At 49.0% G+C, this 22830-nt stretch overlaps 1 protein-coding gene across 1 annotated transcript in view; it reads right to left on the reverse strand.

Annotated features, from left to right (window-relative positions):
• The window catches only part of ZFAT (zinc finger and AT-hook domain containing), a 174830-nt gene that overhangs the window by 141382 nt on the left and 10618 nt on the right, over positions 1 to 22830 (reverse strand). The window contains exon 2 of the mRNA XM_057737087.1: positions 8047 to 8223. Coding sequence (XP_057593070.1) covers positions 8047 to 8223 — 177 coding nt within the window. The remainder of the gene's footprint in view (positions 1 to 8046; positions 8224 to 22830) is intronic.

Here is a 22830-nt window from a genome sequence, read left to right on the forward strand (position 1 = left end):
TAAAATGGTGAATTTTACGTAAACTTTACCTGTGACCTCATTTATAATGACATAAAGTTGGGGAGAAGATATATGTCATCAGGAAAGAAAAAGTTAAGTAAATTAAGAATTACCCATCTGATGAAATACAGACAGTAGAAAGAATCAGGAGACGCTGGTAGTGAAGTGGCAGGCTATTCCTATATTGCTGACATTAAAAAAACAGGTACAGGACATATATCATGATCTCATTTCTGTTATTAAATAACAAGGCAACTGCAGAGAGTTTATATGTTTACATAGGCATACAGAAATGTCTAGGAACACAACTGTTAGCAGTGGTACAGAAACTGAGCAGGACCCCACACGGCTCCTGGGCACAAAAGTCTTCCTGTGTCTTCCATCCTTTTTCCTTTTCTTTTTTTTTTGGCCACACCATGTGGAACTTCCCTGGCGGGGATTGAACCTGAGTCCCCTGCAGTGGAAGCATGCAGTCTTCACCACTGAACCACCAGGGAAGTCCTCCATTTCTATTTTTTTTTTTTAAGAACTTTTATTGAGATACAGTTAACAGACAATAAACAGCATATATTTAGAGTGTACAATTTGGTATCCCAATCTCCCAGTTCGTCCCCCCCAACCCTCCCCGCTTTCCCCACTTGGTGTCCATGTGTTTGTTCTCTACATCTGGGTCTCTATTTCTGCCTTGCATTTCCTCTTTCATAGTTGTTAGCATTTGCCTTATGTACTGAGGTGTTCCTATATTGGGTGCATATATATTTATAATTATCTCCTCTTTTTGGATGGATCCCTTGATCTTTATGTAATGTCCTTTCTTGTCTCTTGTAACATTTTTTATTTTAAAGTTATTTTATCTGATATGACTATTGCTACTCCAGCTTTCTTTTGATTTTCATTTGCATGGAATATCTTTTTCCATTCCCTCACTTTCCGTCTGTATGTGTCCCTAGGTCTGAAGTGGGTCTCTTGTAGACGGCATATATATGGGTCTTGTTTTTGTATCCATTCAGCCAGTCTGTGTCTTCTGGTTGGTGCATTTAGTCCATTTACATTCAAGGTAATTATCGATATGTATGTTCCTATTATCATTTTCTTAATTGTTTTGTTGTTGTTTTTGTAGGTCCTTTTCTTCTCTTATGTTTGCCACTTAGAGAAGTTCCTTTAGCATTTGGTGTAGGGCTGGTTTGGTGGTGCTGAATTCTCTAAGCTGTTGCTTGTCAGTAAAGCTTTTGATTTCTCCATCGAATCTGAATGAGATCCTTGCTGGGTAGAGTATTCTTTGTTGTAGGTTCTTCCCTTTCATCACTTGAAATATATCCTGCCACTCCCTTCTGGCTTGCAGAGTTTCTGCTGAGAAATCTGTTGTTAACCGTACGGGAGTTCCCTTGTATGTTATTTGTCATTTTTCCCTTGTTGCTTTTAATAACATTTCTCTGTCTTTAATTTTTGTCAACTTCACTACTATATGTCTTGGCGTGTTTCTCCTTGGGTTTATCCTGCCTGGGACTCTCTGCGCTTCCTGGACTTGGGTAACTGTTTCCTTTCCCATGTTAGGGAAGTTTTCAACTATAATCTCTTCCAATATTTTCTCAGGTCCTTTCTCTCTCTCGTCTCCTTCTGGGACCCCTATAATGCGAATGTTGGTGCGTTTAACATTGTCCCAGAGGTCTCTTAGGCTGTCTTCAGTTCTTTTCATTCTCTTTTCTTTATTCCTTTCTGCATCAGTGATGATCACCATTCTGTCTTCCACGTCATTTATTCGCCCTTCTGCCTCAGTTAATCTGCTATTGGTTCCTTCTAGTGTATTGTTCATTTCCATTATTGTGTTGCATATCTCTGTTTGTTTGCTCTTTAATTCTTCTAGGTCTTTGGTAAACTTTTCAATCATTGCATCCAGTCTTTTTTCAAAATCCTGGATCATCTTCACTATCATTATTCTGAATTCTTTTTCTGGAAGGGTGCCTCTCTCCTCTTCATTTAGTTGTTTTTCTGGGGCTTTATCCTGTCCCTTCATCTGGTACAAAGTCCTCTGCTTTTTCATTTTCTCTATCTTTCTGTGGCTGTGGTTTTCAGTTCCACAAGACGAAATACTGCTGATACTGCTTGATACTGCTGTCTGCCCTCTTGTGGAGGAAGTTATCTAGGAGCCTCCTGTGTGCTTCCTGATGGGAGGGACTGATGGTGGGTAGGGCTGGGTGGGCGGAGCACAGTAAAACTTTAATCTGCTTGTCTGCTAATGGGTGGGGCTGTGTTCACACCTTGTTGGTTGTTTGGCCTGAGGCCACCTAGTGCTGGAGTCCACAGGCTCTTTGGTGGGGCTAATGGCGGACTCTGGGAGGGGCTCACACCAATAAGCACTTCCCAAAACCCCTGCTGCCAGTGCCCCTGCCTCCTCGGTGAGCCACAGCTGCCCCCCACCTCTGCAGGCAACCCTCCAACACCAGCAGGTAGGTCTGGTTCAGTCTCCTCTGGGGTCTCTGCTCCTTCCCCCTAGGTCTTGGTGAGCACATTTTTGTGTGTGCCCTCCAAGAGTGGAGTCTCTGTTTCCACAAGTCCTGTGGAGGTCCTGCAATCAAATCCCACTGGCTTTCAGAGTCTGATTCTCTGGGGATTCCTCCTCCCGTTGCTGGACTCCCAGGTTGGGAAGCCTGATGTGGGGCTCAGAACCCTCACTTTAGCGGGTGGACTTCTGCACTATAACTGTTCTCCAGTTTGTGAGTCACCCACCCAGCATTTATGGGATTTGATTTTAACGCGATTGCGCCCCTCCTACCATCTCATTGCGGCTTCTCCTTTGTCTCTGGATGTGAGGTGTCTTTTTTGGTGAGTTCCAGTGTCTTTCTGTTGATGATTCTCCCATTTCTTGATTATGGGAAATAGGCTCCATTCCATGACCTTCCCTGAGTTCCAAGGAGCAGGTTCAAACAGTTGCTAATTAGGGGAGGGAGGGGATGCAGAGACAAGGGGGGAGCATCCAAGAAACACTAGTGCAGCCTGGGGGCCGGATCCTGGTTCCCCCTCAAGGGCTGCACAGAACAGTATCTTTGAGCTGTTCTGCAGGAAACCCCCACCAGGTGGGAGAAGTTAGCTGCATGCTGCCCACGCGTACACAGACCCCAGACCGGGTGGAACCAGAGGATGACGACGCTGACGCCCACTTACCTGCCCACCAACCAATCAGGAGCGTGTCCACGAGCTGAGCACGCCCTCTTGCAACCATTACTCTAACACGCCTCACTACCCCTCCAGGTGGGGACACACAGTTTGGAGGGCATTAGCCTGCTGGGGCCCCCTTTGCCTGGCAAAGCAATAAAGCTATGCTTTTCTGCTTCACCCCAAACGCTGTCTCCAAAATTTAATTCAGTGAACTGTCAGGGTTTAGAGGCCGGATTTAGCTTCAGTATTTCTAGGATCTTGGAGGGATAGTTAGGAAGATGTACCTTCCCCATTTTCTATCATTTTAACATTTTTACAGCAAATTATTACTTTTGTAATTTTTAAAAAGTATAAAGGAGTAAAGCGATTTCTTTGACGGGTTTACTCACACAGTGCACAGCCTGGCACAGGACAAGCACCAATATGTGCCTGCAGAAGTGCAGGGGAGATTTTGGGAAGGGTTCAAGGGCAACCTCAAGGAGGAGAAAGGTCTGGGGTCTGGAGAACCTGCTCAGGTCTCACGGCGCCCACAGTACCAGAGGAGGAGAAGGAACAGCCCTAACGGTGAATTCACGCTGCCAGAGACACCGCAGAGAAAGTAAGAGGGCTTGTGCTGGTCAGAAGGGTTTCCAGGTCTGATAAGTTCGGGAAGCTCTGGTTTGGACGAAGGGGAGCCACCAAAGCTTCCTGACTGAGGGGTGACGGTGGAATGGAGCATATCCTCTGGAAGACAGAGGAGCAGCAAGGCTGGTGGTGAGAAAACAAACGACAATAGAGGTGATTGTTTCCATCAACACACAAGGAAGGGGATGCACCCTGTGTCGGGGGCCGTGCAGGACCTGGGACAGCCCGAGTCCCCTCCTCGGCTCACCCTGGTAAGCAGGGGAAAGGGACAGAGAGGAAAGCACAGACGGGAAGGACAGACTGACACATGTTTGCGGGGTTATAGCAGCCCAGAGGAGGGCCTCCCACCCCGCCTGGGCCAGGGCCCAAGTTCCTAGGAAGAGGGAGGAGTTGAGGACAGCCTCCTGAGCCGTGCAGATGTCTTCCACTAACGCAGGTGAGGAGGGAAAGTGTAGAAGTCAGAACGTGTGTACCTTACAACACTGACGCACATAATTCCATGTGAAATTCTGCTTTACTATAACTTATTCATTTATTATTTATAAATAAAATGAAAATTTCAAATTATTTTATCTCTTATTCCATGCTTCATTTGAGAAGGAAGAAAACCTTAATAAGCAAAGCTGAATAAAAATAGAATGAAGAGCTTTGTAACAGCCTTTCTCAGAGTTTTTTGCCTGTTAATCCATATGACATCTGTCTGTCAGAGGAATTTTACCAAAGAGATTATCCAGTTTTCTGAGTTTACAGATGCTCAGCCCCAGAGGTGGGGACACAAACATTCAAAGTTCTTGACTAAAGCTGTGGTTGCATCTGTCCGTTAAGCTACTCTTTGGAAAGCCAAGGCCCCCTGACCGCTCAACAGGGAGGTGGTTGTGGGGAAGGCGAGGCTCCTGGTGGGATGAGGACGGACAAGCCTCACTCACTCCCAGACCAGATGGCACAGGGAAGGGTGGCTGAGCTCTGAGCCCCTGGCACTAGGCAGATTCTCTTTTCTCCCCAGCTTTACTGAGGTATCACTGACAAATAAAAACTGTATATATTTAGGTTGTACAACGTGATTTTTAAAAAATATTTATTTACTTATTTATTTAATTTATTTGGCTCGCTGGGTCTTTGTTGTGGCATGTGGGAGCTCTTTAGTTGCGGCACGTGAACTCTCAGTTGCGGCATGCGGGTTCTAGTTCCCTGATCAGGGATAGACCCTGGGCTCCCTGCACTGGGAGTGCAGAGTCCCAGCCACTGGGCCACCGGGGAAGCCCCGAGTGTGTTTTTAACGTGTACAACAAGATGGCTTAACATACGTATACACTGTGAAATGTTTACCACAATCAAGCTAATGAACACATACATCTACCACCACACATAATAACTACTGTGTGTGTGGTGAGAACACACACAGGATCTGCTCTCTTAGCAAACTTCAAGTATACAACACAGTATTAGCAGCTACACTCATGGTGCTAATTATTATTAGCTATAATCTCTAGATCTAATATGAAAATGTGTACACTTTGACCAACATCTCCCCACTTCCCCCACCCCCTGGCAACCACTGTTCTACCATCTGGTTCTATGAATTTTGCAATTTTAGATTCCACATATAAGTGAGACCATACAGCATCTGTCTTTCTGTGTCTGGCTTATTTCATTCAGCATGATGCCCCCCAGGTTCATCCATGTTGCAAATGGCAGGATTTCCTTCTTTTTTATAGCTGCATAATATTCCTGTGTGTGTGTGTGTGTGTGTGTGTGTGTGTGTGTGTGACATTTTCTGCATCCATTCATCTGTTGCTGAACACTTAGGTTGTTTCCATATCTTGCCTATTGTGAATAGAGTGGTCCTTCCTCATCATGGATAAGGACACTTTCCAAGGCCCCCAGTGGCTGCCTGAAACCACAGACAGCACTGAATGCTATAAGTACTATGTTTTTACCTATACATACATGGCTATGATAGGCACAGTGACAGGTTAACAACAATAATAATAAAATAGAATAATTATAACAATATATTATAATAAAAGTAGTTTCTCTCTCTCTCTCAAAATATCTTACTGCACTGTACTCAGCCTTCTTCTTGTTTGATGCGAGAAGACAAAATACCTACGTGGTGAGCGGAAGTGAGGTGAAAGACGCAGGCACTGTGATGTAGCCTTAGGCTGCTGTGACCTCCTGACGATGTGTCAGAGGGAGGATCACCTGCCACAGGTGACCCTGGGTGTATGTCAGGAGCAGATGATGTCATCTCGATGGGAGGGGATCTCGGGCAGGATAAATGAGGGTTCACCACGCTACTCAGCACGCAATTTAAAACTTATGAACTGTTTATTTCTGGAATTTTCCACTTAAGATGTTTAGACTATGGTTGACTGAGGGTAAGAGAAAGCCTGGAAAGTAAAACCACAGATAAGGCGGATTTAATGCTGCAGTGGCCATGGGGTGCGGGTGTCTCTTTGAGATGCTGGTTTCATTTCCTCCGAACACATGCCCAGAAGTGGGACTGCTGGGTCACGTGCTGGTTCCATTTCTAGTTTTTTAGGAACCTCTCTACTGTTTTTCACAATGCCTGCGCCAATCTACATTCCCACTAACAGTGCATGAGGGTTTGCTTTTCTCCACACCCTCACCAACACTTATGTCTTATCATTTTCATGACAGCCATTCTCACAGGTGCGAGGTGGTATCTCATGGTGGTACTGACTTGCATTCCCCTGGTGATCAGTGATGCTGAGCATCTTTTTACATACCTGTTGGCCACGTGTATGACTTCTTTGGAAAAAGGCCTATTCAGGTCTTCTGCCCATTTTTTAATTGGGGCATGTGGTGGATTCTTAGTGCCTGACGTAGAGCTTCCTCCCCAATGCACTTCCCCAAAGCAAAGAGAATCAGTGGTGCCGTGGTCACGTGTAACCTCCCACCTCAGCCCCGCTCTCTCCAGCGGGGAGAGGACAGGCCTGCTCCCAGGGCCGGACGGGGATGAGCAACACCTTGGACACACCACCAACACCAGCGATGACCCCACACAGACACTACCTGTCCCTCCTCACTCACCCTACTAGCTTCAGAGGCTGGATTCTTAGTTTCCACCTTATGCCGCTAACATTAACCAGCAGAACTTCTCCTAACTTCTCAACAACTCAATCCTCTGTCAGGCATGTTTCTCTGGGCACCCTGGCAACAGCCAGAGGGACTCGTTAACCAAAACATCTTGTGTCTGGAGTCTCTCCCCGTTAACAGCGTCAGACAGATGATCAATAAGCCAGCCTGCTTCCAAATGCCCATCTGAATATTCCCAGGAAAGGGCAATTGGATTATTAGTGTGACTAATGAATCCTGCGACAGGACGTTTACTGCCACAGACTGAGCTTCTGCACAGGAGACTGGCCGTCGTCTCTCATCGTATAAAAATAGTTTTGTGAAAATAGTTTTGTGGGGGCTTTTCCTGACTCTGGTTTGCAGCTGTTCCTCCTATACTATATATTTTCTTTGTCTGCAGGGACCTAATTACAGTGCCTGGACGGTTTCTCTCATCCATCCACCGGCTGCCTCGGATGCCACTCAGTGGGAGGCGTCTGGACACGAAGGACAAGATGTGTCTCACGTCCGACACTGACTGTGAACCTGAAGGCTTCTGCGAGTCAAAGCTCTGCGACAGGAATCCTTGTTCCGGGCACATGTGAGCAGTCCAGCCATGCTGTTTCTAAGATTACATACACTCACTCATTCATGACGTATGTTATCACAGCAGCTTCCCTTCTGTCTTCTCTGTGCCAGGCACCATCCTCGGTGCCGTCCCATGTCTCTGACTTAATCCTCACAGCCCCCGTGGGACAGGCAGATCTGTCTCCATTTATCAGATGAGAAAAGTGAGGCTCAGAGAAGTCCTATCACTTGCTTCAGGTAACGCAGTGGCAGGTGCTGGAGCTGGGTTAAACCCACGCTTGTCTGACAACAAGCGCAGGCTTTTTACCCTGTCGGATGGTGTCAACTCCTTTCATTCATTCATTCACTCATCCCTCCATCTACCAAGCAGGCACTGGAGAAGCACCTACAGAGACTGGGTACAGGGAATTCAAAGACACAATCTTATTTGAACAGATCTACAGATGGAAATCCCTGTGACTTCTGCTTAGAAATCTGGATTTGTCTGAGGCCCTATGCCCACTGCATAGAAAGTCAGAATCAAAGTATCTGAGAGCAAACCAGCATCATCGCCAGCCACAGGCACAGCACGGGCGTGGCGCCCTCACCCGGCCCCCTTACCATCTCCGGTTTTGCCTGGGTTGGTGGGCTCGGGGGTGCTCAGAGGCCTCAGGGGAATGATGATCTCATCCACACTCACGCCCTCTTCTGCGTGCTTCTCAGAAACATGCGAGAGGAGTTCCGACTGACTTGGCGAGAAAAGGTTACAACACTTACACATGAAGATGGCTGGGTTTTCTGTAAGGGAAAAAAAAAGCAAAATATGTTACTTCATCTTCACAAAAACAATGATTATATCCAATTGCCAAAGAAAAATACTGAAGGTTGCTCTTCTGAGCGATCACTAGCCTCCGACACGCTGTGTCCTTCTGGCTGGTGAACACTACACGGCCAGGCAGCTCACTTCTCACTTCAGGTGGCCCCAGCGGCCAGAAAAGTCTTTCTTCAATATTTCAAAACTTCAGTCCTTCTGGACCGTGTCTGATACGGACCTCCCTGCAACCCTAACCTACTCAAGAGCCTAGATTCAGGATTGACGTGAAAAAAGTTAAAAACGAACATGAAACCTGAAAATTAATCCAATCTTCAAATGAATGAACCTCACTGACAACAATGAAGTATCCTAGTGAGACTCACTCAAATGAGGTGCAAGGGAAAAATGATCAAAATCACATTTCTCAAGAGCCAAGCACCTTTCACTGGGGGCCCAGGAACCAAGAACAAGAAGGACAGGAAGCTGTTGCATTCTTAAGCCACTTAATTCCTATTTAAAGCATTATTGCTGTTCACAAATATTTACTAATAGTCCGTTATGTTCATCCCATTATACTAGGCAGGAAGACATATGGGGAAAAAACTCATTTTTGAGTCGGATAAGATAATTACAGGCACATACAGGAACATTAAATTTAGAATCCAGTAACAAAAGCTAGATTTTTTTTTTTCACATTTACACTGAAAGGAAGAATTGGTACGATGGTTTGAAGGTTAAATTTCCAACTCCAGTCCCTAAATGCTGTGAAGCAGGGTGACCCCTGGAGAAGCAGTAATAATCTCTCGGTCGCAGAACTGATTAGGACATGCAGGTAGCAGGCCTCCTCTGCAGGGGGAGCACAGGAGCGCTCAGTAACCACACCCGGATTCAATCCAAGCCTCCACCTACCCTGTGCTCTCTCTGGCAGCTGTAACCACTGAAAATCTACCCCCAGCTTCCTGGCTCCCCAACAGTCTCCGTCGCGAGCCTCACGGGGACTCTTAACCGGCCTCGCAGTCCTACAAGGCCTCTGGACCACCAACTCTGTCGATGGAGAACAAATCCGTCACACCCCTTCCTCTCTGTCACCCCCATCCTCACTGCGCTGCTGACCTGCCTCCTATTTCGCTGAAGCAGCCAGAAGACAGCTCCAGAGCGTCCTCCACTACCCGCCACCCGCCTGCGTCTTCATGCATCCACCCGCCGCTCCCGCTGGGAGGAGGGTGGGCCAGCCCAGCTGCGGCACAGAAGGGGTGGGGGAATCAACGGGGCTGGTGCGCCCCGGGGCAGGCAGAATGTTTAACACTGTTTAGAACGGGCAGCTCGTGGAGATCACAGGAAGCAGGCCAGCACTGAAACGTTGTTAACGCTCTGACGCTTTCTAAAGACTCTGCACCCCTAGCGCCTACACCTGGGAAGACGGCTCCCACGGCCCTCACCCTGGAAGGCACTGGACAAAGCGCAACGCCACGGCCGGAGTGCTCTGGACTCCAGCCTCTCCCACCCTCTCAAGGACGCTGCTCCAGTAACTTCACGTCTCTCTCCAGGTCCTCGTCTCTTCCCTCTCTGCTGGTCTCTACACACCACTACTGCTCCCATCTTAAGACAAAAACACACAAAAATCCCTCTTGATCTCCACGGCTCCACTCTTCCCAACCCCGTTTTGCTTCTCTTTACAGCAAGACCAGTAAAGAGAAGAGGAAGGCAGGCAGTGGGCCTACACGGAGTTGCCACAGTGAGGACGGAGCCCGCAAGGCGCTGCAGTCACAGAAACGAGTCCCTGGCTGCCTTCAAAGAAAGGGTTTCTCCACGAACACGCAGGCGAAGTAATGACCTATGAGAATTCTTTCCCACCAAATAATACACGAAATAGAAATTTAACAAAGCAGAACATTGCTTTGTCAATGAAAATCTCTCATGAATACCATCAACGGATATTTTTTTTCCAAGAAATGCTTTATTCCTAAGGAATCCAAAATGCTTCCAAAACAAGAAGAGATTACAGCAATACCTTTTCTCTTTGTAAGAGGCCATGTTGTCTTCAACGTGTGCCCCGCTGATCCTACGATGACCCTACATTTAGGCAAAAAGGGGTCTGTCACCCCCACTCCACTGCTGAGGACACTGAGGCTGGGAGGAGAAGCAATCTGCCCAAGGCAAAGCCCAGACCCTCGGCCACCTGCTTGTGACATGAACTCTGTTTGGCTGCAGACCATGAGCTGAGTGCCTCCAAGTTAAAGCTAAAACGCTTATCCCTGCAGCCAACGGAGTCTGAAATAAAAGTCACTACAGAGAGGAACATAATCCCCAAGTCACATTCCAGTTCTTTCCTGGTCATTTCAGCGTCCACAGAACAGCAGTCACAGGGCAGACCCCACTGCAGGCACCAGAGACGCAGAGATGAATCAGGCACGAGGTCCTGCACAGAGGAGGTCACCAGCCCACCGCAGAGACAGACAAGCCCCACTGCATCTTAGGGTCCTTACTGAAACGATTTCCCAATGGACCTGGACGTATTCTTGATTCCTGTCATGCTTTCAGGAGAAAGGGAATTCCATGACATGTAACAGAGCAGCACTTCCGGGTTATTGTGTGGGGTCCCTTAGTTCCCAGGTATACCAAGTATTGTCTGGAGACCAAATAAATAGAACTACTTTTGCATCTACATGTGAGGAGCGTTGGCATCAGCTGTAACTCACCTACTGCCCAGCGTCCCACATGGCCTGGAGACCTGGGCCGCCCGGGGCACCGCCTGGCCTTGGCCATCTGCCATCGATCAGCACGTCTCCCAAAGGCCCACCATGTGTCCAGCACTGGGCCTGGGGTCCCCGAGGTACAGGCGGAGACAAGCACACATGACCGAGGATGACTGTCACAAGACAGGGGGCTCCGGGTGCAAGGGAGACGGAGTCGGGGATGAGGCCAGCATCTGTGCCGAGATCACGGAGGCCAGCGGGTCCAGGGAGCCCAGCTCAGCGCCCCATCTGCAGGGCGCAGGCTCAGAAGAGCTGCCCTGCCACCAGCGAAGGGGCCAACAGCCTCGAAGACGCTCACCCGTGACATCTGAGCAGCGGTTCCACTTCTTGAGAGCCGGCCTTCATAATCATCCAAGGTGCAAACAAGGGTCAGGCGCAAAGATACTCAACAGGGAGGTCATTTATGACAGCAAGTTCCAGAAACCACCTCCATGCTCTGCAGTGGGCACATCAGGGCACGTCCCCCAGAGAAATTCCACAAGCCACTGAAAAATCATAGGTTCAGAGAATCCTGAATGATCCAGAAAACGCTCAGAATAAATGTGCAGTTCTACAGAGTGGGACATACCACGATTCGGTATGTACACGACCCTGTTCCCAATGGAGAGACGTGCTTTATGGGTGGACGGACGGAAGAACAGACAGCCAGGCTGAGAGGAAATACACCACGATCCTGCCTGCTGGACGGTTTTTTTTATAGTCGCTTGTGGATTTTCCACAATGAGCCTCTATGAGTTTTACACCTCAGGAAGGTTGCTAGACCTCCTGAGAAGCAAGGTAACAGGTAAGCAGAGCAGTCAGGATGCAGCCCCGAGGGATGAGTGCTGAGTGGCTCAGGCAGGGCGGCCCCCGTGTGAGGCTGCAGCCCGGCCGGGCCAGGGACAGTGTTCGGGGGATGTGGGAGCCGAGATGTGTGCTGCACAGCAGACGCGGGGGCAGGGGCAGGCGGGGCTCCTCGGCTAAAGCATCCGAAGCTTCCGGGAGGAGGCACTGAACGGATCGTGAAAGCGGCCCTAGGAAGGGCCCTCGGGCTCCAGCAGGCACCCGAGTGGGCTCCACACCTTCCCCCTGCTCCCCCAGTAACACAACCTACGCACTCCCCCACCTCCCGGCCAGCCAGGGCTCCCATCCCCACCCAACACGCGCAGGACTGGGGTTCAGAGAGGCGGACCTCAAGGCCGAACCCAGCTTTACCTGAGGCGGGCCCATGGTCCCCGATGTGCCACTCGGCCCCGCCAGGCTCAGCAGTGGTAGGCAACACGCTACACCACAGCCGACAGGACCACAAACCCCCCAAGCCGTGCTGGTGGGTGGGCTCGGTTTTGCTGGCCACAGTGCAGTCTCCTGCTGGGAGCAGCCTGCGTAGAGGCCCCAGCAGGGTCCCCTCTGGAACATCCTCTGTGAACACCACCCCGACAGGCCTCTGACCAGGAGGAAAACCGTGCGCTCTGTAGAGACATTTGTACGGCAGTGTATCAACAAGATGCCAAAACATGCAAAGAAAGTGTCAGATCAGGCTACATCCTGCAAATGTTAAGAATTGTTAACCTACCAAAATAACAACAAAGCAGCTCTTTTCATTTTTTTATAGTAGATTAACATGAAAAAATGGATCTTATATTCGGAAATACAGTCATAATTATGTTGTCAGCTGATTCTGATGAAGATGCTGTAATTTGGATGCATTTTTAGGTCCAATTACTGTGCACTCGTCCTTAGCAAAAGGACTCAGGGAAAATGACGTGTTCAGCACAAGGAAAATCACAGAAGTTTGGGGTTTGAGCTCAGTTTCCATGAATTTTTGCCAGTTTTTAACCAGCTACTCTGTACTACTAAAAAGGAAAATCTTAAAATAACGGCATGAACAAGTCCTTGTTTCTGAACTCTGACTTGTAAACCCTCCCAGCCAGGGACAGCCAGGTCCTGTCTGTGACCTCTGACACCCCACCGGCTCACCCCTGCTGGGGACCGGGGACAAATGAGGACCTCTGACCACTGCTCCCAGAGGAAGACGTGAACTGGACGGCTTGTGGGTCCTGGGAGGGTGCTTGGGCCCCTCTGACCCTGGGGAGGGCCACTGGGCACTGACAGGTCGCAGGTGTGGGGTGGTGGGCCTCCCACCCCTCCTCTGGCGACAGCAGGACGTGCGTCCGCTGGAGGGGCCTGCTCCTGAGGGACCCCTCCCCACCGCTCACGCCCGCCAATAAACAGGCCAAGAAGGCCAGGCCAGCCTGGAGCTGAAGTCACGTGCACTGGCCGGCTCACAGGACATCCGGCCCAGCACACAATCAGGGACATCCTTTCCTTTTTGCTCTTGTCCTTCGTAAGTGCATCTCCTGTGCAGGCTCGAGGGTGGGGTGACCAGAGCAGAACGGGATCCAGGCATTCCAGCTCTCCCGGCCCTCACACCACCTTTTCAAGTCATTATTATTGATTATTACAGAAATCACAGGATGAATCCACGCCCGTGGTGTAACAGACACAGAGGCACGTGGAGCAGAGACGACCACCTGACCACGGCCCTGAGGAGGCACTGCTGAGCACAGCTGTGCATCCAGGGAGAGAACGAGATGGGGACACCCACGCACGTGCCTCCACGGCCCGCCCCCCAGGCCCTCCTCCGTCCCTCCACCCCCCAGCACCGGGCTCGCACAGAAGGAAGGAGAGGGGGCATCTGGTGTTGCTGACTTGAGGGTCTCAGGGACCCCGCGCATAAACTCAAAATACATTTTCTAATAGAAGTAACGTCAGCAGTGGCCTCAATGTCTGAGAGGCCTCATGGGGACAGGCGGGCCGGGGTGGCAGGGCCAGGGATCCCAGCCTCTCACTGGCTGTACACCTGTGGGCCTGGCACGGACTCGCACTCACAGTGTAAAGGGCTGGAGCGGGGAGCCCAGGACAGATGTCCCGCCCTGTGGTGCCGTCTGGGTTTAAGGACGCAGCCTGGCCTCACACAGACACAGCAGCTCAGATTCACTGGAAACAAACCGGCGTCAGAGGGTTCCGGCGAAGGCGGATGGCACAGGTGACCTGGTTCCAACGTCCCAACTTCCTCCTTCAAAGCACCAAAGGAGCGAGGTTTGCCCACGTGAAAAGCCACCCGTCTACCCGAGGCCAGGCCAGACCATCGGAGACCGGGATGAGGGAGGAGAGCTGTGGGGACCTACTGAGAGACACGGACTCCCAGGCACACCGTGAAACGTGCTTCAGCCAAAGGAAAGCTGACAAAAACACTACAGGGCAGACTGGAGGTAAGAAGAGGAAGTGGCGGGAAGGCAGCCCCAGGGACAGGGGGGACGGCCACCGGCAGAAAGAGCAGAAGCCATCAGGGGTTAGATAACGGGCGTGAAGGGATGCAGCAGCCTGCGCGGCCTACAGCCTCCCGACGCACACGGATGTGGTTACACACCTCTCCTGCGCTGCTCGCGGGGGTGCACGACGGCCCGGCCAGTTTGGAAGACAGTTTGATAGTTTCTTATAAAACGAAACATACTTCACCATATAATCCTGCAATCGTGCTCCTTGGTATCTCCCCAAAGGAGTTGAAAACAAAAACCTGCAAACAAATGTTTACAGCAGCTTTACCATAATTGCCGAAACTTGGAAGCAACCAAGATTCCCTTCGGCAGGTGAACAGGTAAATAGACTGTGGTACATCCAGACAACGGAATATGACCCAGAGCTAAAAAGAAATGTGCCCTTGGGACGGGGAGCGGGGCATTACAGGGCCAGCAGAGTAAGCGGTACAAACTACTAGGTATAAAATAAGCTGCAAGGACATACCGCACAACACGGGGAATATATACAGCCAATACACACGGAGTACAACCTTGCAGAGTTGTGAACCACTATACTGTACACCTGTTAACTGGTACTGTACAGCAACTATACTTCAGTTAAAAAAAAAGAAAAAGAAAACAAAACAAAATGAACTGTCAAACGATGAGAAGACATGGAGGAGCCTTAAATGTGTATTACTAAACGGAAGAAGCCTATCTGGAAAGGCTGAAGGCTTCATACCATATGATTCCAACCATATGACATCCTGGGAAAGGCAAAATTATGGAGACAGTAAAAAGATCTCCAGTAAAAAGTAAAAAGACAGTAAAAGGGTGGCCACATGGCATGGGGGGGATGAACGGGCAGAGCACACAGGATTTTTAGGATAGTAAAAATATTCTGGATGATACCATAATGATGGACACGTCAACACATATTTGTCCAAACCCACAGAATGTCCAACAGCAAGAGTGAACCCTAATGTCAGCTGTGGGCTTTGGGTGACGGTGATGCGTCAGTGCAGGTTCCCCCGCTGTAACAAACGCACCACCCGGTGAGGATGCTGATAACGCGGGAGGGTTGTGCATATGTGTGGGCGGGGGGATATGGGAAATCTGTACCTTCCTCTCGATTTCGATGAAAACCTAAAACTTCCCTAAAAAAAATAAAGTCTTTACAAATATATATTGTGGCAAAAATTCCAGAAAGATGGAGTAGATGTACTTTTCCCTATTCTTCCCACTAAGTACGACTAAAAACCTGGACGTCACAGGTAAAATACACATGAGACTGTGAAAGTTGGAGAGAAGGCGGCAGAGCTAACAGCCTTGCAACCTGAGAAACAAGACAGTAAGTGCCAGGGGCTTTTCTTTCGCCTCCTACAACCCAGGTGCAGAAACACCAACAGGCACAGGCAAAAACAGCTCCAGCAAGAGCCTGCTCTCACTGGCCAAGAGATCCGGGAAAGGGGCAGCCTCACAAGACGGAAACCTTTTAGATAATATCCATCGTGCAAGAGCCAAACCCCAGAGACAAGACTGCAGCCTATCCCCTCCCCTGCCAGAATAATCAGTGACCTTGAAAACAGAACAACAAAAAATACACAATCTGAATAACAGAGAAAACAGACTGAAAAAGAACAAGCAGAGCCTCAGGGACCTATGGGACTGTAACAAAAAGCTAACATTCGTGTCAGTAGAGTCCCAGGAGAGGAAAAGACAGTGGGGTGGAGAAGTATTCAAAGAAATAATGTGTGAAGATTTCACAAATTTGACAAAAGACATAGCCTACACAGTCAAGAAGGTGAGCAAACTCCAAACAGGGTAAACCCCAAGACATCTATGCCAAGACACATTATGATCAAGCTTCTGAAAACTAAAAACAGAGAAAACCTGAAATTAGCAAGAAAAACAATTTCCTGTGTGGAAAAACTATTCAAGTGACATCAGACTTCTCCTGAGACACGTGGAGACCAGGAGGAAGTGGCACATTTTTCAAATGCAGAAAGGAAAGAACTGTCCACCTGTAATTCTGCAGCCAGCAAAACATCCTTCAGGAGTGAAGGGAAAACCAAGGTGTGCCCAGGCGAAGGAAAAGTAAGAGAAGTCGTCGCCAGCAGACCCAACCTCAAAGAACAGCCAAAGAAAATTCTCTAAATAGAAGGAAAATGCTAAAACAACGAATCCTGAGACATCAAGAACAGGAAAATGAACAAAGGAAAGTGTAAAAATATTGGCAAATACGTCAGATTTCCCTTTTCCTGTTAATTTCCTAAATTACGTTTGACCATTTAACAAACAAAAGTATAACTCTGTCTGATGTGGTTCTCAATGTCTGCAGAAGAAACTTTTATGACAATTACTAATGGCAGGAGGTAAAGGGACCCAAGGTTGGGAGTTCCCTGGGGGTCCAGTGGTCAGGACTCAGGGCCTTCACTGCCAAGGGCCCAGGTTCAATCCCTGGTCGGGGAACTAAGATCCTATAAGCTGCAGAGAACAACCCAAAAAAAAAAAAAAAAAGGGGGGGGACACAAGGTTTCTACACTTCACTCAAACTGATAACATGTCAACAAACAGCCCTGCATCTTCACTGCAGAGGTGGTTACACAAATCTACACACGTGGTAAACACGGATTAGAACCATACACGCCCATTGTGCCAACATTAATTTCTGAGATTTGATATTGCACAACAGTTTCACAAGATGTAACCACTGGGATGATGAAAGAATTCTGGAGATGCACAGTGACGATGGTTGCACAACAATGTGAATGTCCTTATGCCACTAAACAATACACCTAAAAATGGTTTAAATGGCAAATTTTATGTTTTTTATATATATACATTTTTACTCCCCTCCTAAGAATGTAACCATTGGAGTAAGCCTGGTAAAGGGTATATAAGACCTCTCTGCACCATCTTCGAAACTTCCTGTGAATCTACTATTATCTCAAAATACAAAGTTAAAACAGAAAAATACTCTAGCCAACAGAACATACCAATGGCTGCCAGCTTGGATTCTCTGGAAAAGGCACTAAATTTGAGAAGAAGCAGGTATACTTCTCGGCGTATCCATGACCCAGTCCAATCCCAATCACCCTACGAGGTCTGAACATCCCACAGAGGTGGAGTGAGGCAGCTCACAGGGGGTAGCCAGGGTTCAGTCCAGGTCCCTGTGCTCACCTCCATGAGAAGGCAGGGCTCTGCACCCCAGCACTTTCCATACCACCTGCCCTCGTCACCTGCAGCCAGAGCCCCGCCCAGCCCCACGTCACCCATCCTCCTCTAAGCGATGCTGCTGCTAGGGACACAGCAGGCACTCAGAAAATGTTAGATGAACTGACTATTACAAATACCCTTAAACATTTATCGACAACCACAAGAAGACCAAATGCTCCTTTACAGTAAGTCCCCTACATATGAACCGTCAAGTTGCAAGCTTTCAAAGATGTGAATGTCCGTTCACACATCCAAGCACGTAAGTTAGCTCACGTGTCTGGCGTACACTGTGGTGCGTGTGTGCTCTACAAGTGGTTGCGCTTCTGTGTACTCTGCTGTACAGTCCTGTATAGAGTACAGCAGTACAGTGTCTTTATTTCAAGCCCAGGAAGTCTGGAAGCAGGCGTAAGCAGCAGTATATAGCTGACTGTGTTAGTTGGTACCTAGGCTAATTTTGTTGGACTTACAAACAAACTGGACGTACGAAGGATCTCGCAGAATAGAACTCGTTCGTATGTAGGAGACATACTGTACTAGACCATTAAACTTCTCTATTTAAAAGTTATAGTGTAAAAAAAAAAACTCCCTTCCTCTCCTTGATTAGTATAAATCATCTTTCTCTGCTTTTCAACTATCTTTTACTTGGATTGATTAACTTTAAAGAGAGTTCATGAGCCAAAACTAAGACCCTATTAAATTGCCTACCATATGAGAAGAGTAGGACGGCAAGTTCTTTCAGTTATATTTTTGTTTTCTTGTTCTTCATTGCCCTTAAGTTATTAAATTCAAAAGAGCTGGCAGCTTCCCAATAGGAGTGGAAACATTTGAGCAACATACAGCCAGATTTCTGTCACATCCAAGGTAATGAATAAACTCTCATATGCTACAGCTTACTAAAATCAAAAATACTTTTTTTTCCTTTATCTTCAGGAAAAGAGGCCTGGGCTTGGACAAAACACTTTTCCTTCCATTTAGTTTATTTTGCAGAACTTCTAACAAGCTGTGGATATGCCGTATAACATCACCATTCACCATCACCATCAGGCCAATATGAAGGAATTCAAAGAGGAAGAAGGAGAAGAGAAGGAAGCTTAAATCAATTAAACCCTCACCAGGAGCTGGCACCACCTAGGCTCACACTAGGCGTATTTAATCTCCACAACAATCCTGAGACATTGCTTTCATTATTGTATTTCCTCAAATCTAAGGCAACGTCTATTTTAAGAGGCACTGATACTTTACATACCACTAAAAGAGATTAAAATGCTATCAAATAAACTAAGACATGCTGGTTTCTTATCATACCAATTGTAAGACTGTGCCTGCCTTTAGGGATGCTAACATCAGAGTCTTTGAGTCAGTGAAACTCAGGGACACTTCCAGATTCCGAAGGAGATGCAGCAGAGGCCAAGTGCGGGGGAGGCTGGACACCTAACCCCTGCTCTTTCCTTGTAAGGCCCCATTTCCCCCCTGCGGCACCCCCAACACACACACCTGGGGGCCCTGCCTCTGAGCTCACCTCCATGACTGTACTTCAAACCCTGCTTTCAAGAAAGAAAGAGACAAACCTGGGTACCAGGCACGTTCACGCTCCTCATCACATGTAATCCTGACGAGCAGGGTGGCTGCTAGCCCATGAGGCACCTGTGTGAGAAAAGGAGCAAGGCACCCTTTCCTTAAGACACTAGCTCCCCCTGTCAGAAAGTGGTCAAAATATACTGATTTTGTCAGAACAAGATACTACCATTTGCAGAGATCTGTCATAATGAATACACAAATCTATGATGTGAAATGATCCCCTTAGATGGGGTACCCTTGTGCAGTGTGCGACCTGCACAGCTGTACACAGTGGCCCTAATGAGTTGGCCACGAAGATATTATTATCCCATGTTACAGATGAAGAAGCTATAACTCGCCTAAAAGGATCAAGTTCAGATCTATATGGTTTCAAACCTACTTGGCCAACTCACAAGGAACTTAAAAATCAGGTAGAAACACAGGTTGTAGGCGTGCATGCGGCGGTGGGGGGGGGGGGGGGGGGGCAGGGGCAGTCTATAAAAGAACACACTAACCATATGCCCCTGGAGAGCGTGGGGAGGACGCAGAAACCCATGGCTGAGGCCCCTGGGAAAGGCTGCTCAGGGGAGGGAAGCTGGATGGATTCGGGAGGTGAGGAGAGCAGGCAAGCAGAACAGAGGAGAGCCTCAACCCCAGGAGCCTCGAGCGTGCAGGGGGCGGGACAAATTCAAGGTAGGGAGGCAGCGAGCCCTGGTCCTCAGAACACCCACCACGGGAGCCTGCCCAGGAAAGGCGAGGGCACCGGCCTCCAGAGCAGGAGGCCCATCGGGAGCGGTGGGGACAGGGCCAGGCACACAGGAAGCCTGCCCCGTCGGCAAGTGCCCGGTCCTGCTGATGGCAGCTGAAAAGCTGAATCTGAATTTGAAATCTCTGGATTTTTAAATGCTAGCAACTAAATGAGGTTTTCCTGGAAAAGAAAAAAAGAAAAAAAAAAAAAAAAAACTGTGCAGGCAAACAAATCAAGTCTGCAGCTTACATCTATCCTGAGAGCTGCCAATTTGCAACTTCTGAGAAAAGGTTTTCCCCCCGGATGACTAGGACCACCATTAAGTGGCAGGAGGAAGCCAGAGAGACTGATCTGAAGAAACAGGGCAAGAGAGACAGAGAGAGAGCACCCCCGACCCTTTCCCCACCCCTCTGGCTCCCCAACACCCAGCAAAGCACCCAGTCATTTCCCACTTCACAGCCTCTGGGTTTTTCAGATCTTCCACAACGGCGCTTACATGTGTAATCCAAGAAAAAAGTAAATTTAAAAAATGTACCCTGAGATTAGAAATAAAGACACAGCACAGTAAGTGACAAAATAAGGTCTCCCTCTTGGGGGAGGAAGACACTGATCCCCAGACAGCCTGGGCCCCAGACAGCCTGATGGGCGCTGAGCCAAACACCAGCTGAGGAAGGAGAGCGGGGCCACACCTGCGGATGCTCAGCAGAGACGCAAACTCTGGTCACAGACGAAACATGTCTCCCAGCTGATGGTGTTCTGGTATTTCTCTCTGAGGCTGATTAGACATTTGACTGGGTGGGGCGGGTGGGGGGGAGGCATTATATCTTATGCCTGTCCCTGTTGTTCTCTCGTAAGGATACATTAGGGTGACACTAAAAGTGCACAGTGTTCAGGTGACAAAAAAAGAAAGAAAAAAGAAAAGGCAATAGATTTAGATTCAGAATCGATGAGGAAAAGGCATTCTTGACACAAGAGTTATATGTGCTACAAGAAGATACCTGGTAGGTGAGGACAGCCAAGGCTCGAAGTGCCCGAGTCCAGCGCCTAAATGTGTGGGCCAGGTGAGCCCGTGCCCAGGAGCACAGAGGGCCCAAGTGCACGAGAGGCCTGGGATTAGGGGAGGCCAGGCAGGGAAAGGCACAGGAGCTCCCAGAGCTGGGTGTTCTTGCGGAGTTCCCACGTGTCAGCCATGGGAGGGGGGGGGCCTGGCCCGAAGCAGCACTCCCTGCCTCCCTGCCCACCCCAGCTGCAGAATAACATGAGACTGCCTGCTTTGTTCACAAAGACCTGCATGTCAGTGACCACACCTGATCCTCCCCGCTGTCCTGTAGAGTAACCAAGTAGATGGTACCACTACCACCATCACCACCACCATCACCTCCATCACCATCACCACCACCACCACCTTCACCTCCATCACCACCACCACCGTCACCATCACCATCATCACCAAAATCACCACCACCATCACCTCCACCACCAACACCGTCATCATCATCACCAAAATCACCACCACCACCACCTCCACCACCAACACCACCATCACCTCCATCACCTCCATCACCACCACCACCGTCACCATCACCATCATCACCAAAATCACCACCACCACCGTCACCATCACCATCATCACCAAAATCACCACCACCATCACCTCCACCACCAACACTGTCATCATCATCACCAAAATCACCACCACCACTACCACCACCACCTCCACCACCACCACCATCATCACCAAAATCACCACCACCATCACCTCCACCACCAACACCGTCATCATCATCACCAAAATCACCACCACCACCACCACCACCACCACCACCACCTCCACCACCAACACCATCATCACCAAAATCACCACCACCATCACCTCCACCACCAACACCGTCATCATCATCACCAAAATCACCACCACCACTACCACCTCCACCACCAACACCATTATCACCAAAATCACCACCACCACTACCACCATCATCACAATCACTACCACCACCACCATCACCTCCATCACCACCACCACCATCACCATCATCACCAAAATCACCACCACCACTACCACCATCACCACCACCACCACCACCACCACCACAACCACATCAGCATCATTATCATGGTCCCCGCTTATGGAGGAGAAAGCTAGGGCTCAGAGAAGTTAGTGAGATGCCAAGGAGCCCCAGGCACACAACACACACAGTCAAAACTTGACCAAGGCCTTCCAAGCCGACCTCTGTATCTGCCCACCCAACTCAGGGCCAGCATTGTTCCAGGAGGTGGTGTTATTGACAGCGGGACCCTGTGAGGAACACAAGCCTTGGGCCTCACTCTATAGCCAGCATCGTGGCTAGAGAGACATTTCAAACAACTAATTACAACTAAGAGTAGCTACACCAATAAGGGAACTTCACTCTCCGTGTGTTTATTATAATTTACAGCAGCAACTCACTTCAGGGAGCAGTAGGCCAGAAAATGAGTGTGAGATGCAGGGCCACCAACCCACCAGGAACACATGCTTAATAAGCATGCCCCTGCACGGCTCGGCAACAGGTTTAGAACTAGGGAACACAGAACCACCACACACAGGGCATCAGCTTTTCTTCGCAAAAAAAAAATAAGGAGGGGGGTGCTTACCAACACACAGTAAACCCAGGGCCTTGAGGCAAGAGTGGGCACCATACACGTGCCAGCGGCCCCCTCTGCTGGCCAGTCCGAGCAGTACACCCTCCATTCCCAGGATGAAGCCGTTCCCGAGACAGCAGACAGACCCTAAGGAAAATAGGGCTAACATGCCCTGAGCCCTAATTCTGCCAGATGCTGGGCTTTGCCCGCCACCCACTTAATCTTCACATTAATCCAATGAGAGAGGGGCTGCTATCCCCATTTGTAAATTAGCAAACGGAGCCCACAGAGGGGACCGCAAGGTCACAGAGCATGTGCGCACACAGCAGAAGCACAGCCCAGGCCTGACGCCCGTTCTCAATGACGAGTCACCGCTTGATGCTGCTTCCCAGGCTTGGGGGGTGGGGGGTG

Source organism: Hippopotamus amphibius, chromosome 5, assembly GCF_030028045.1.
Source record: "Hippopotamus amphibius kiboko isolate mHipAmp2 chromosome 5, mHipAmp2.hap2, whole genome shotgun sequence".
NCBI classification, from domain to species: Eukaryota; Metazoa; Chordata; class Mammalia; order Artiodactyla; family Hippopotamidae; genus Hippopotamus; species Hippopotamus amphibius.